Source organism: Silurus meridionalis, chromosome 4 (genome assembly GCF_014805685.1).
Source record: "Silurus meridionalis isolate SWU-2019-XX chromosome 4, ASM1480568v1, whole genome shotgun sequence".
NCBI lineage: Eukaryota > Metazoa > Chordata > Actinopteri > Siluriformes > Siluridae > Silurus > Silurus meridionalis.
The window spans coordinates 20,286,780-20,300,729 of NC_060887.1; the positions used below are offsets into that span (position 1 = coordinate 20,286,780).

The 13,950-nt window shown below is 38.9% G+C and overlaps 1 protein-coding gene across 1 annotated transcript in view; it reads right to left on the reverse strand.

The window, feature by feature from the left end:
* Nucleotides 1-13,950, reverse strand: part of dpyda.1 (dihydropyrimidine dehydrogenase a, tandem duplicate 1) — a 130,169-nt gene that overhangs the window by 11,487 nt on the left and 104,732 nt on the right. The window contains exons 19-20 of the mRNA XM_046846245.1: nt 5,307-5,449; nt 1,074-1,253 (exon numbers count right to left, since the gene is read on the reverse strand). Coding sequence (XP_046702201.1) covers nt 1,074-1,253; nt 5,307-5,449 — 323 coding nt within the window. The remainder of the gene's footprint in view (nt 1-1,073; nt 1,254-5,306; nt 5,450-13,950) is intronic.

Sequence of the window (13,950 nt, forward strand, 5' to 3'; positions counted from 1 at the left end):
CCTTCGATATTGCCTGTTTCCTGCTCATTTATTTCCTCATTCTCTGCCACTCGTCTGGCATTAGCATTTAAACTATTGCACGTCGCCTTGGTGAGATGTCCTGCCGTCAAAGACTGTGAATGCGCTACTGGTGCATTTGAAAGCATGCAGGCTTCAAAGCTGTCCCTGCGCTGGTATATTAGCAGGAATGCTGTGATCTGATAAAGGCCTCTAATGCTCAGCTTTCAAAAAGAGTTTACTGAAGTTTTCCTCATTTACATTTCGCCTAGTATTTCTTTGGTCGGCAAATAATAAGGCAGATTACCTAAGGTAGAATGGACGTGCAAAATACAAGCCAATGGATGTGTGGAATGGGTGCTTTTGTCCAAACTCATTTTCAGATACTCACTTATTGTGATGCCATTGTTATGTAAATGTTGAGTTAAAAGGGAAAAAAGGGAGAAAGGGGCACTTGCATCCTTAAAAGTAAACCAATTATTTTTCCTGCAACTCAAAGAAAACTCTTTTTTTTTGTATTTCAGATTTTAGATTAGATCTCATAGCAAACGGTGCCCCTTTCCAATAGCTCTTGACATTTGTGGTTCTTCACTGCTATTATTGCTTTTATTAGCTGACAAGCTGTGACCTGCGCTTCATTAGTTTAAGATTATGGTAATTTTCCCTGAAAGGCTTCCTTCTTTTTTTCTGTTCACAGATGTACTGTAATACAGCGCCATAAAAACTGACCTCTGCTCTCCATCAATTGCCTAACTCCTCTGCTGCTAAATAAAATATCTTTACCATGGAAGTAGCCACATTGTGCTTTGGAAAGAGCTGCAATTATGCGAATATCTGCCCTGTAATAACAAAGTAACATAAATGGATAGATGCAAGTCCACAGCTATAATGCCAACGCTTCATTAATGAGTACCTAGACGGTCTGCTCTGGAATTACTGGTGTTACTACTAATGGCCAGTCAAAGGCCTATAATAAAAGAGAATAATGCAGAGAGAATGGTAAAAATGGGTCTAAAGGCTAGAGGGAGAGTAATCGGCAGTAGCAGAGGATTTTAAAATGCCCATTAGTCACTTACCTTTCCCAGCAGCTCTTGCAGTGTGGGCACAGGTTTGCCTTTCTGGTGACGGACAGTGGGGGGTGACTGACCATCCCAGTCTGACAGCTCCTCAATGCTCTTCAGATAGAGGAGAGCTTTCAGTCCCATGCAGTAGTCCTCTATTACTGTGAAATCCTGATTTTGTACAGCACTGCAGACCTACACACACACACACACACACACACACACACACACACACACACACACACACACACAAAAAAACCCCACACATTATACATGTATACATATTCCAAATAAAAACCATAAAAAAAAAGTTCCTAAAGGGGACAAGGTCAAAACTGTAAGGTATTGCAGTCCCCTGTGTTGATATATGTTCCCAATAAGAGGTGAAAATACAATTCACACCAAGACATATGCACATATGCACTCACACAAAGACAACACACATAAGCACTCAATTTAATGATTAAATTGAACTGATTAAAATGTCAGTTTTGACTGTTAGGCTCAAAATAACAAGCTAAAGCAGTAGATTCTACAGATTAGCATTATAGAAACCTATTAAATGCTTCCCTTATACTTGTGTGAAAAGGTGAGCCTGATAAAACTCAGCTTAAGAAACTAATCAAGTATACTATTGCTCATTTTGAGCCCAGTTTGATTGGCTCTTATACTCTGGGCTTAGCGCTAGTAATTTGCATGAGGAACGTGACCCTGTGCCTTTGTATCCATGTCTGTGCCACTTCAGACAGCAGCCACGGGAAGTAGTAAAGCAACAGATAACACACGCTTATCTCCCCGAAGCATCACCGATCTGACATCGACTCGTAACGGCTAAGCGATACCTTTCACAGGATTAAACTCACAGCTGCACAAAAATGTTCACAGCTGACTTCTGACTGGTACAAGACTCTGACTCCTCCCACCGATTTCTTATCAGAAATTTACCCAAACCTCCCAGAGTCTTTGGAATGTAACCATGGCGGTGCTGTGTGAATAGTGTATTTAAAAATTAAATCTCAGTCACAATGGCACATGCTGAGATAATGGAGCCATTTATTCCAGCTGCCCATGTATGGCTTGAGGATACAGGATTCTTCCGTTAGGAGTCTGATTTGCATAAAACTTGTTACCCTGGTCTGCTGCACCAGCCGTCTGTCTCTCAAAACAACACGACACAACACAATACATCAAGGAAAGAAAAAACACATAAAAAACACCATAAACAATGCAATCTGATCACATTTCACCTTGATTTAATGTAAATAAATATGATGTCGAATATATGTAATTTATTCACGCCTACAATTACAACAATAGAAAATGCAGAATGAGTCAAGCATTCAGAGATAAAAAGAGCAAAACAAGTGTTTTCAAACATTCCAAATGACCATATGATTAATTAGATCATTTGAGCTTGGATTTGGATACATTTACAAATTGTAATACCAATTGCTGAACCAATCTATTATTAAAAAAGATAAAGTGTCGGTCACTTAAATGCACCACAACCTCATTTAAAGAATTATGAATAAAATAATAAAATAAATGCACAAAAAGTTTTTGATCTTCCCAATGCTAGAACTGTAAACTCCAAGCCTTTTTGACCTGAGTGTAAAAATATGTCCAATCGCACTTCTCATTTGGTAGGTAACATCAAAGATGAGATGCCCTGCAACAGAGCATTTAATCCTAATGCTGCTGACTCCTGAAATAAATCAAAGCGAGAATTTCTAAGAGGTTTCCAAGCAATTGAGGCAGCAGGTCCTTTTTATCCACTCGGAAAACTGTGGCTGGGCATTGATTTCAACTCCTTCTGAGATCTCAGATGCTTTTAGATCCCTCCACATGCTCTCTCTTTGTCAGCTCTTTTATATCCAGTGATAAAATATTCTGGCATTTAGCAGAACGCTGTCTTCCCAAAAGAGACAGGGATTAATTCAGCTTGGCATCCAAATGTTAAAATGACTATGCATGAAGCTCTTGTCCTTTTGATTACAGCATTATGCCCAATATGCCTGAGGATATTAGCCATTGTTTTGTTTTTTTGTTGTTTTTTTAATGGCATCATAGGTAAAAGTTGAGGGTAATGTGGTACCACAACTGGACATCAGATATGAACAGAGATGAATACATTTTTAAAAGTCACTGAAGGTAGAACTTCCGTTACTTTCTTTTGCCACTAAAATCCAGTAAGCTCACATTTACTAGATTTTGTGAATTGAAGGTTAAGCATAACCTTTTCCCTTTGTTTCCATCTATGGGAACACTGCTTGGAGTGCTTCTTCAATCGATATCTTAACTGTGGAACATGCTGCTTGTTAAAAGCTTGCTTTTGTCCTCTCTGATCTTTTTTTTTCTCTACAGAGACACTTAGCCATTTCAAACTGAATTACGAATGCTTTCTAGGCTACAAGTCATTTTTTGCTACCTGACGATGCCTCCTTTATTGCAACTCACAGCTGTTTACATGCAATGAAATGGAGAGATATTGCAGCATGGATCATTAAGATTAAACTGATTCAGTCATTAGTGAAATATTGCTCCACTGCCCCCAAAGACTTGCAAACAACAACACTGACATTTCGCTCTCGTTGCTGCCTTCAATATCATTAAGACTGGAGAACACATATCAAAAAAATGAGATGCTGTTATTAAAGGAGAACATCCTCAGTTGACTTGTGTCTTTGGGAAAAAGAAATAAAAAGAATAAACAACTATTTGTTATGGATAGAACATCACTGTAGAGTGCTTTGTGTCAAAAATCCTCTACAGGCTATGAGCAAATTTGAGGTAAATCTTCAACTAAATATTATTGATTAAAAATTGGATAACATTCACTCTTCCAGCATACAGGACTAGACATACACTATGCAGCAAAAATGCAGCTTGTGTGCTGTGAAAGGGAATGATAAGCAAAATGGGTCTTGGTGAACAGCTGCCTCAAATGTATGACCAGGGATCTGGTCTTCAATAATCACGTGTGAAAAAACAATCTTGAGAGAAATCAAGAGAAATCAATACAGGATATAAATGGACTTCATTTTATTGTTTGTTCTAAGAAGAATATGTTTGATGTAGTGTAGCATCAATCAGTATTTAGAGACAATAGTACGAATGTCTCCAACACCGGCAGACATTGAAATGTCCAGAAAACAAAAAACCTGATTCTCCCATTCAAGCCTACTATGTTCCTTCAATTCACATTACAAGACTTCCTGATTGTGTCATATACAATTACAATGCATTCTTGTACTGCCATTTTTTAATAAATGTCTCGGTTACTATTTATATAGTATTCCAAAGGCGTGTGGTGAAATGATATATTTTTCTTGTTAAAATTTTTTTTAAGCATAAAACACTGCAGAGAACCAAGACAGCGTGCTATTTTACCATCATAAGTAATTTTTTAGTCTTTGGCTATGATAAAAGGCTACTGCTGTCTTTGTTGGTTATTTTGCAGTAACAATTTCACAAAGCCGTGGGCCTTTGAGCATCACTGAATAAGTGCCACATCTTCTAAACAAACTGCAGACTTCCAAGTTACATCCTCATCCAACTCAGAATTCACATCACTAATCCTCAGCTAGAAACTTAACCAAGAATATATTCGCTTTCATCGCTGGTGAACAAAAATCGGTCCAAAAAAAAAAAGAAAGCTATATTTTTTGCAAGATAAAATAAAAATTAAAGCTTTTTCAAGGCAGTGAATTTGTAATTGAAGGCATTATGATGCGATCAAGAGCCGTTTTTTTAATACTTTAATTAAATTTTCTTTTTAATTCATAAGAAGAGTCTCTGGATGAATTGCAAAAAAGCCTCTCAGATCCCAAGTGTTGAGACTTAACAGGTTGGCGACAGAGAGACATTACTGAAACATTAAATCATCTTTTAAAAATAGTGGATGCATTTATTCACATTGATTCAATTTGCATGCAGATTCTCTAAGTGATTACTCACTAGACACAACCCCACTGAGAATACAGAGAGTTTGAAAACACTTTGCAATCTTCCTTTGACATTTAATGCTTAGAGATTTTTATTTAACTCCACGTTTTCCAATGAAAATTCTGTCTACATGAAAGAGATCTATTTCCAGAATACTTTAAGCTGGATGATAATGAAATGCAATATAGTCGTAAATTAACATAGAAATTAGATTTGATATCTTGTGTTATTTTTATTACATTTTTTTTCTGGTTTTGAACTAATTTACAAGCTAAAAACAGTAAATATCGAGAGTAAAATTACCTGCAGCACTGAAGCACCAGCATGAAGAAACTGTAAGCCAGACTCAGCAGAATCAATGCCCCCAGTGGCTAAGATGGGAAAACCAGGGAGTGCCCTGGCTATGGCTGACACTGCACGCAGGACAATGGGACGAATTGCACTGCCTGAATAAATGCAAACAGACAACAAATGAGCAAATTAATATTTCATTCATAACATGTAATACCCTTTAGAAGCATCTAATATCTAAAATGGATGAAATGATCTCAGCACAATACCTCATCTAAGAGCAAAATGATTCTCATTAGCATTAATCATGTCAGTCATTCTTTTTTTTTTTCTTTCTCTTTCACAGACCCATACACAAATATTTCATTTCAGTGTCAGAACTTTGGGGAGTGCTCTACCTTCTAATGTTACAACCTTTATTTATTTACTTGGGGTTCAGTGTCCTGAATGAATTAAATTCGGTGACAGATGGAGTCATTTATCACATTAGATTTAACCACAGTTAGCTGGCAGGCCTTTGCCTCATTGATCAGTGGGAGACATTGTCTCCCCTCATTTAGCTCCAGTGTCACTAATGTCCAGTGTGGAGACACAGGAACACATGCAAAGCCCAGCTTTCTCCTTCATGTTAAATGGCCCTCACTAATCACACAGAGAACATAATATAATCCTCAGCAGTATAGATGACATGTTTATTACAAAGAACAGCGGACATGCTTCTGAAATAATCAGTTTAGGAGATGTAGCTTCAGTGATCTAATTTCAGGTCAGTAGTGTAGAAAGATCAACACACATTTCTAATATATATATATATATATTTTTTTTAAACCTGGGCAATTCCAATCACAGAAGTATCAATGGTTGGCATGACAGACATCTGCATGTTTGCAGAGCTGAGGCATCCTCTTACCTTCACCGAGTGATGAGTTTATCTCATCTAATACCATTCTGCACACTCGTCCAATGAAACATGCAATCACTGACACCTAGAGCCATGTAATCTACTGACATGAATTACAGTCAACTTAGTCAGGGGACACTTAGCAATTCTGCTAGCTGACACTCAAACGTAAGCTTGGGGATTTGAGTGTAAGTGTGGGTCACATTCACTGCCCCACGGAGCACTGCAGAGAAACTACTGAAGCTTCTAATTGCATTAGAAACGGATGAGCAATGCCCAACGACTCCAACTCCGCCCACATTACAGCCCAAACACTATTTTTGTGTGAATAATCATTTCAGAAGCTGAAAAGCCTCAAGACCAAACATGGCAGAAAAGGAGTAATAATAATAATAATAATAATAATAATAAAAAAATAAAATAAATAAAATAATAATAATAATAATAATAACAACAATAATTCATATTAATAATTCATCCTCAATAACTACTTCATCTGAATTTAAGTTTATCTAGGCATGATGTTGGAAGCAGTGGTCACCCAGAGAGGACATACTTAATGATAATAAAAGTTTAACTGAATTTTTTGTGTCCTCTGTTGCACAAAGAAAATGAAAGGGCTGTTGGGTTGTGACTCCTGATTTCAGGTCAGTGGTTATGGTATTAAATCTTTAGTCACTAGTTGGGTTGTTGCTCTGTCCTGATATCAGGCTGTGACTGTTTTCTAATGTTACTCAACAGTTATGACCATTATCACAGTCAGTAGAGGGGTTTGGCTATGTCTGGACCCGATGTCAGTAGTGTGTTTTGACTGTTTGATATAAGGCTTGTAGATGATTATTGATGATATTTCATCTGTGACAGTGTATGTATCTCAGAAGAGCAGCTGTCTGTAGTTTCTGGTGTGGTCTGTGACAGCAAGTAGGCAGACTGTGTCTTGTTTCCTGACCATTTATAAAGATCTGGGTCTGGATGTTGATCTCAGAACATTAATTTAGCTAGTGCTGTGGGATGATTCAAGGTCAGAGGTAAGGTTATGGCTGTCTCCTAAATTCACAATACTAGTTAGACTGTAAATGTGTGTTTATCTTAGGTCACTGGTAGGAGGCCCTTGCACCAGTGAGCATTGTCCTCATTTTTCCTGTTTCATCTATTGTTGGTTCAATCGGCATGAGGCACTCATGTAAGACACACACGTAGCACCTGTGGTTTCGATGAATAATTCTAAGCACAGTGAGATATACACAGAAATCAAATAAGACATGGCATGAAAATGTAAGCATCGGATAAACATGAGAAACAGGGAATGAACATCCAAAGAAAGACAATTAGGGTAATCCACCTAAACATGACCTACAGGATCATAATGAACATCCCTACCCACTCTGTCTGTCTGTTACATTGATGTATATGGCAACAGCACTGTGTCAAGAACCCTGAACAATGTAATACTTCAACTCATACATGTAACAAATCTGGGGTTTAGGAAGTGATTTGAATACATGACAACAGAACAAAACAGGCTGAAAGAAGAAGAAAAAGAGTAACAAACATTATTCTTGCAGTTCAATATACCAACAAATAATTAAATTTTAACAATAAATAACAATATAAAACAAGTTTCTTTAAGTATTTTGCTGTAATGTCTTTTATCTTGATAATACTAGTGCCTTTCATGTAATAGTTCTTCTTCTTTTTCTGCTATTAGGGGTCGTCACAGCGGATCATCTGTCTCCATACCCCCTGTCCTTTATATCTGCCTCTTTCAAACCAACTACCTGCATGTTTTCCCTCACCACATCCATAAACCTCCTCCTTGGCCTTCCTCTTCACATGTCCACACCATCTCAATCTCGCCTCCCTCATCTTGTCTCCAAAACGTCCTACATGCGCTGTCCCTCTAATAAACTAATTTCTAATCCTGTCCATCCTCATCACTCCCAAAGAAAACCTCAACATCTTTAGCTCTGCTACCTCCAGCTCCACCTCCTGTCTTTTACTTAATACCACTGTCTCTAAACCATACAACATCTCAGTTCTCACCACAGTCCTATAAACTTTCCCTTTCACTCTTGCAGATACCCTACTATCACAAATCATTCCTGCCACTCTTCTCCACCCACTCCACCCTGCCTGCACTCTTTTCTTCTCTTCTCTAACACACTCTCCATTACTTTGCACTGTTGACCCCAGGTACCTGAACTCCTCCACCTTCTCCAGCTCTTTTCCCTGCAACTGCACCACTCCACTGCCCTCCCTCTCATTCACACACATGTACTCTGTCTTACTCCTACTGACTTTCATTCCCCTTCTCTTCAGCGCATACCTCCACCTCTCCAGGCTCTTCCTGCTCCCTACTCTTACCGCAAATAACAATATCATCCGCAAGCATCATAGTCCATGGAGACTCCTGTCTGACCTCGTCCGTCAACCTGCCTATCACCACTGCAAACAGGAAAGGACTCAGAGCCAATCCTTGATGCAGTCCAACCTTCAACCTTGAACCAGTCTGTCGTTCCTACTGCACACTTTACTGCTGTCACACTGTCCTCATACATGTCCTGCACCACCCTTCACATACTTCTCTGACACACCTGACATACAATACCACAACTCTTCTCTCGGCACCCTGTCATATGCTTTCTCTAAATCCACAAACACACAATGCAACCCCTTCTGACCTTCTCTATACTTCTTTATCAACATTCTCAAAGCAAATAATGCATCTGTGGTGCTCTTCCTCAGCATAAAACCATACTGCTGCTCACAGATGGTCACCTCTTCTCTTAGCCTGGCTTCAACTACTCTTTCTCATAACTTCATGGTGTGACTGATCAACTTTATTCCCCTGTAGTTACTGCAGGTCTGCACATCTCCCTTTTTCTTAAAGATCGGTATTAGCACACTTAAAGATCGGTATCAGCACACTCCTTCTCCATTCCTCAGGCATCCTCTCACCTTCCAAAATCCTGTTAAACAATCTTGTTAAAAACTCCACTGACTTTCCACTCTTCATTCTCTTAATCACTGCTTTAACTTTCTCCTTACTAATCCTATCCACTTCCTGCTTCACCATCTCCACACCATCCAACTTCCTCTCTCGCTCATTTTCCTCGTTCATCAGCTGCTCAAAATACTCCCTCCATCTTCTCAACACACTCTCCTCACCAGTCAACACATTTCCATCTCCATCCTTTATTGCTCTAACTTGCAGCACATCCTTCTCAGCTCTGTCTCTCTGCCTGGCCAATAGGTATAAATCCTTTTCTCCTTCCTTAGTGTCCAACTTCTCATACAGCTCCTCATATGCCTTTTCCTTCACGTTCGCCACATCCCTCTTTACCTGCTGCTGCATCTCCTTGTACTCCTGCCTACTTTTCTCCTCACTCTGTCGATCCCAATTCTGTTTGCCGACCTCTATCTCCTTTTGCTCTCCTGCACTTCCTCATTCCACCACCACGTCTCTTTGTCTTCCTTTTTATTTCCAGATGTCACACCAAGTACCTTTCTAGCTGTCTCCCTTATCACTACTGCAGAGGAAATCTCACACTACAGTCTTCCTCCTTCAGTTTCCACCATCTTATTCTTCTTTCAGTCCTCACTCTCCTCCTCTTCTTCTTCACATACAAAACCATCCTACAGATCTGATGCTGTCTAGCTACACTGTCCTCTGCCAACACATTACAGTCTCCAATCTCCTTCAGGTTGCATCTCCTACATAGAACATATTTCACCTGTGTGCACCTTCCTCCACTCTTATACGTCACCTAATGATCCTTCTTTTCAAAATAAGTATTCACCACTGCCATTTCCATCCTTTTAGCAAAATCTACCAACATCTGCCCTTCCATATTCGTCTTCTTAAAGCCATCCCTACCCATGAACTCCTCATCACCTCTGTTCCCTTCACCTACATGCCCATTGAAATCTGCCCCAATCACCAATCTTTCATTCCTAGGTACACCTTCTACCACTTCATCTAACTCACTCCAGAATTTTTTCTTCTCCTTCATCTCACAGCCAACTTGTGAAGCATAGGCACTGATGACATTTATCATCACGCCTTCAACTTCCAGCTTCATGTTCATCACCCTATCAGAAACTCTCCTCGCCTCCACTAGACTCTTAGTGTACTTTTTCCTTCAGAATCACCCCTACACCATTTCTCTTTCCATCTATACCATGATAGAACAGTTTAAACCACCTCCAATGTTTCTGGTCTTACTCCCTTTCCACTTAGTCTCCTGAACACACAACATATCTACCTTTCTCCTCTCCATCATATCAGCTACCTCTCTCCCTTTACCAGTCATAGTACCAACATAAACCTCCACTCTTCTACACTTCTCCTTTCCCTGCCGTCTCTGTAGACATCTTCCTCCTCTCCTTCTCCTCCTTCGGCCAACAGTAGCCCAATTTTCACCGGTACCCTGTTGGCTAACGATACCTGTGGCGGTTGTTGGTAACCCGGGCCTCAACCGATCTGGTATGAATTTCTGATTTGTGATCCACATATTTGATTTAGCACGTTTTTTACGCTGGATGTCCTTCATAACACAACCCTCCCCATTTATTCGGGCTTGGGACCGGTACTAAGAGTGCACTGGCTTGTGTAACCGTAATGGCTGGGTTGCCTTTCATGTATTAGTTATATAATATAATATATAGACAATAGGTTTTAATATTATCATTCTGAACACTGTAATTACATATGGAAAATGTAATAAGTTCTTTTTAAATTTTATATAATAATGTAATTCGTTTCCATCCTAATTTCTTTACAATTCAACATAACAGACCTTGCCTAAACATTCATTAAAATAAAAATTTAAGTTCAAGTATATTTCTATAGCACTTTTCACAATTGCTTTACAGAACTTAAGTATTAAAGTGAATGATGTGTATTTATCCCTGATGAACAGCCTGGGGTGACTGTGGCAAGGAAAAACTCCTAGGATGAATGAGGAAGAAACCTTGAGAGGAACCAGACTCAAAAGGGAACCCCTCCTAATTTGGGTGATATAATAAATCTTAAAGCAATCCAAAACACCATTAAAAAATTGAAAAAAAATGTTTTGGCTATTCATACAAGCTGATTTATAGATATGTAATAGAATGATCAATTTACAAAAAGGATATTGCTAATTTATATATAAAAAAAAAAAAAACAGAAGGATATTCATTTTAAAGTACGGTCTCTTCAGAATGTGGACTTCAGAATGTAGAAGCAAAGGACTTCAGTTTCTAATACCAGCAATTCCAATTTGTTGGACTGAAAAGATACATAATTCAGCATTTGGATCCATGTGCTTTCTGTTCAAAATCTGCAAAAGGCCATGCTGCTCTGTGGGTACCCAGTGCATGCTGACTGTGAACATCTCTGTAGTCAACTCCTTTTTCTCTGTTAGCCCTAGTTGTGGTCCCTGTGCACCCACAGTGGAGGAGATACGCACATCATTCTCCTGTCCACACATTCTGATTTGCATGTAATATAGAAACATGGGTCAAACCTTTGGCAGAAAGATGGGAAGATGAAGATGTACTGCAATGGGACACATATACTCTATGGGTCAGAATGCAAGAAAAATGATCAATCACTGAGAAGAATGTTTTATGTTGGCACTAGGAATGACAAAATCTACGCAAAATATTGCCGGCTGTCGGCAGAAAAGGAAAAGGCTATGCTTTAAGCACTAACATCCTCTTATAGAAAATGGTCAAGTTGATTTCTGAGCCTTTCAGCACAGACTCACAAAGGGCCTTCAATTTCCCTCTGCCTGGCTGCTATACAGAAAATGAATGTGCGGGCGCATGAAGACGCTGCAAGGCTGTATTGCATCAATAAATTATGGCTCATGTGCTTACACCGGTGTGCAGCGCATTGTAAAAGACATGTTATAGTAGAATAAGCATGAAATATAAAAGTGTTTTTTTTTTTTTTTCTTTTATATTTGAACAGCTCCTGACCCACTCTCTGCCTTTAGCTCGCAACGCTTGTTTACCAATGGCATTTATTTTTACAGTGAAAGATCACTTTGCTCCCACAGGTTTTTTTTATATATATATATCACTTTTGGTGATTTGTTGAGAATGAAACCAGTCAAACCAGAACTACTGTATGAATGAGGCGAGGTCACAAGCAGAAAAGCAGAAAAGTTATATAAAACCTGTCTGTAAAACCTGGTTGTCATACAGTATATCGCTATCCTATCATAAATATTTCCACAAAGTTGGAAGTACAGATTTGTGTACAGGACATCTTCTGTTGTGCTGTAGCATTATATTACCACTCAATGGAACTTAAGGGGCTCAAACCTGTTCCAGCATGACAATGTCTCTGTGCACAAAGGTTGGCTCATAAAGAAATGGTTTGCCAATATTGGAGTGGAAAAACTAACGTGGCCTACACAGAGCCCTGACGACCGCCCTGAAAACCATTAGGATGAACAGGAAACACCTGTGTCTGAATGTCTAAAGTTAAAATATTTTCACACAAATCTTTAAAGCAATCATAGGATGAGATTTAAAAGTGAGCTCATTACTGAACACGTATTTTTGTGAGACTATTAGCGTGTCCTGCCTGTGAATTTCCACACCCTTAAGACTGTGGATTCTGACTTATACAGCAAATAAAGGGACAGACAGAAACACAAATAGATTGAGAAAGAAAGATAAAATGGTGTATACAAAGAAGAAAAACGAGAGAAAGAAACATGCAACAATAATGTTCATTTTTCTGCTTTATCTCTATGGGGTTTGTTTGTCTCATCTGCCATGTCCCCAGAGAGTTCAGTGATTGATAGCCTAATCCAATGGCTGTGCTTAAGGAACCTCATCTTATTCTGTGTTCTTATCATTAGAAGTTAGCCTGTGCTTATGTTCACGGCTCGCTGCCTGCTTCTGGCCCATGAGATTTAAGGGGTCTGGCCTTTAGAATATATTTAACACAAAATTGAAATCTTGACAGTGCTTAGAAGTCTGTCCTCAGCGATGCAGCTTTAATTAATCATTTAATTAAAATAAAAGGCCTACTGTACCATGGTCTGTCTAACACACAGGCTGCTGTGCTGATTACTCAAACATGCAGCTCTAATTTAAACAGCCACAACCTCTTGCATCACAAACACCAGATAAACATCTCCGAACTTCAGTGTGTTCACACAGATAGAAGGGAAGAGGCTGTTCTAGGTAAATAAAAATTTTAACACAAAAGACAAACTTGCTTTCTTTTTTTTTTTTGACAGGTGTCTGCTGTCAACATAGAGCAAGGTGTTTTCTACACTTGTAGCCTGCCAAACCAGCGTCTTAGCTCTTCTTTCTGCTATGAATGCAGCAGTGCATCAATGCTCATACAGTCTGAATACATACTGAATACAACTAGAGATGGCAAAAAAGGCAGAACAGGCATTCAGACGGTGCTGAACTGAACTATACTGCTCCTTTTCTCATTGTTGTTACATAGTTGATCCTCATACAGCAGAACAACAAACACTGGCTGATGTGCACATATTATTCCATTAAAGAAAAAGTAAGAACATCAGCCCTTCGGAGTCTCACTATGCTGCTCTGTGTTTGTCAAAATAGAGACAGTGAGGAAAAAAATCACTAGATGATTATTGTGATCAATGAATAAAAAAGGGAAACAGTGTAAAAAGGGAAAAAGTCAAAATGATAATGTACACAACTCATTATGTAGACCAGAGAATTACTAAATTTGTTTGCGCAAACACACATTCATTCTCTTTTTCTCTCTTT